Here is a 1,903-nt window from a genome sequence, read left to right on the forward strand (position 1 = left end):
CCTCGCGCGGCCCCCCAGACGCGGCCCCCCAGACGCGTGCCGACACGGGGCCCCGCCCGTCCTCGCGCGGCCCCCAGACGCGGGCCCCCCAGACGCGGCCCCCCAGACGCGTGCCGACACGGGGCCCTGCCCGTCCTCGCGCGGCCCCCAGACGCGGGCCCCCCAGACGCGGCCCCCCAGACGCGGCCCGACACGGGCTGCCCACGGGGCCCCGCCCGTCCTCGCGCGGCCCCCCAGACGCGGGCCCTCCACACGCGGCCCCCCAGACGCGGGCTCTCCACACGCGGACCCCCAGACGCGGCCCCCCAGACGCGGGCTCTCCACACGCGGACCCCCAGACGCGGCCCCCCAGACGCGGCCCCCCAGACGCGGGCCGACTCGGGGCCCCCGCCCGTCAGGGGCTCTGAGTCTCCGACTCTGATCCACTGCACAATCTCACTGAGGACGGCCCTGCCAGCCTCGCGGACGCCGAGTCCCTTCCCTGCGGCTACGCCGCAGACAGCAGCCTGGAGCCCGGGGAGGGCGTGGGGAGGACGTGGGAGTTCTGTCCACGGAGAGGTGGAAGGCGCGTTCCTACTCGATGACACTGCAGGGGAAGAGGGAGAATTCCACCCCCACCCACAACCCTTTCCCCTAAGTGTCTTATGGCTGGTCAAATAATTAAGGCAGATAGGTTAGCAGGGGAAAATAAACAAAGTTTAATAACATGTGTACGTAGGAGAAACTCAGGAAAAACTGAGAAACTCGCCAAAATGGCACAGGTTCTCATCTTAAATACTGTCTTCAGGTAAAGACAAAGGAGGATGTTAGGGGTGGGGGTTTGGGACTTCAGGGGGAGGAAAGCAAATCACGGGGAAATGGAGAAGCAAATGTTTGGGAATATGGCCCCACAGACAGACTTTTTATAAGTTTTACGTTATGCTATAGTTATCTCGTGGTATTAGCTCCTTCCTGGAACAGGCCTTCCATCTTAAGTTCTTTTAGGGCAGTTAGGGGGAAGGTCAAAGTTTCTTTCAGAGTCTTTTGTCCTTAAAAATAATCAAGGCAAAGAGACACACTTTGGGGTGGCCAGTTCTGATCCCCCACAACGCTAACCCCAAACCTCACCCTAAACTCAACCTTCGTCACAATCTCAACCCCAACCCTAATGGAAACCTAACCCCAATCCCTGACCCTAACACACCTTCCTTGGCTCCACCTGTGTGGACTCGACTCTCTGCCTTCCCACATGCCTGGACTCTAAGGGGTTGAGGAGGCACAACGGGGGTGGGCAGTGTCGTTACATCCAAGCCTGGACCCCACAGGCCAGCTGCATAGGCCCCAGTTGAGGACCCTCTCAACAGTTCTTTCCAAGAGGGTCTGGGTGCCTGATGCCCACGCTGTACAGACATCCCCTGTAGGCTCCAGGGTGAAAGTTGGTGCTAGGAGAGCCCCCCTGAACCCCCAGGGACAGGGGTGGAGACAGTCCACTGGGAGTGGGGATACTGGCTCCATAGGGGCAGAGGCACTGAACTGCTGGAACGGTTGGACTGAGGGGCCCCTTCCTGAAAATAACCAGGAAAGAAGGAACGTCTCCAGGAGACATCTCGAAAAGACCCTCCTATACAGTCTCAGTCCCACCACCATGCCCTCTTATTCTTTCTGAAACCTGAATTTCAGACTTCAAGCCAACCCTCTGCAAAGCAGTGCCTTCAGCTGGCAGAGTGATCAGCTTGACTCCCTGTGACTTCTTGGCAGTGGTTCTGTGGGGCCTGCGGTTGTGGGGCACGTGGGCACCTGGAGAGGCTAGTGTCATTGCCCGTCCTTCAGAAGGACAAGTCATCCCCATTTTCAGCCAGTTGTTGTGAGCACATCCTTACATCTCACCAAAGGACAACAGTGACACAGGACTGTGTGTGACATG

The 1,903-nt window shown here is 59.4% G+C and overlaps 1 protein-coding gene across 1 annotated transcript in view; it reads left to right on the plus strand.

Annotated features, from left to right (window-relative positions):
• Nucleotides 1-421, plus strand: part of LOC131400654 (proline-rich protein 2-like) — a gene marked incomplete at its 5' end in the record, with an annotated part of 1,114 nt that extends 693 nt beyond the window's left edge. The window contains one exon of the mRNA XM_058535341.1: nt 1-421. This exon is cut by the window's left edge and continues 693 nt beyond it. Within this exon, the coding sequence (XP_058391324.1) occupies nt 1-421 (421 nt within the window).
• Between the last annotated feature and the right edge of the window lie 1,482 nt (nt 422-1,903).

This window comes from Diceros bicornis, chromosome X (genome assembly GCF_020826845.1).
Source record: "Diceros bicornis minor isolate mBicDic1 chromosome X, mDicBic1.mat.cur, whole genome shotgun sequence".
Lineage (NCBI taxonomy): Eukaryota > Metazoa > Chordata > Mammalia > Perissodactyla > Rhinocerotidae > Diceros > Diceros bicornis.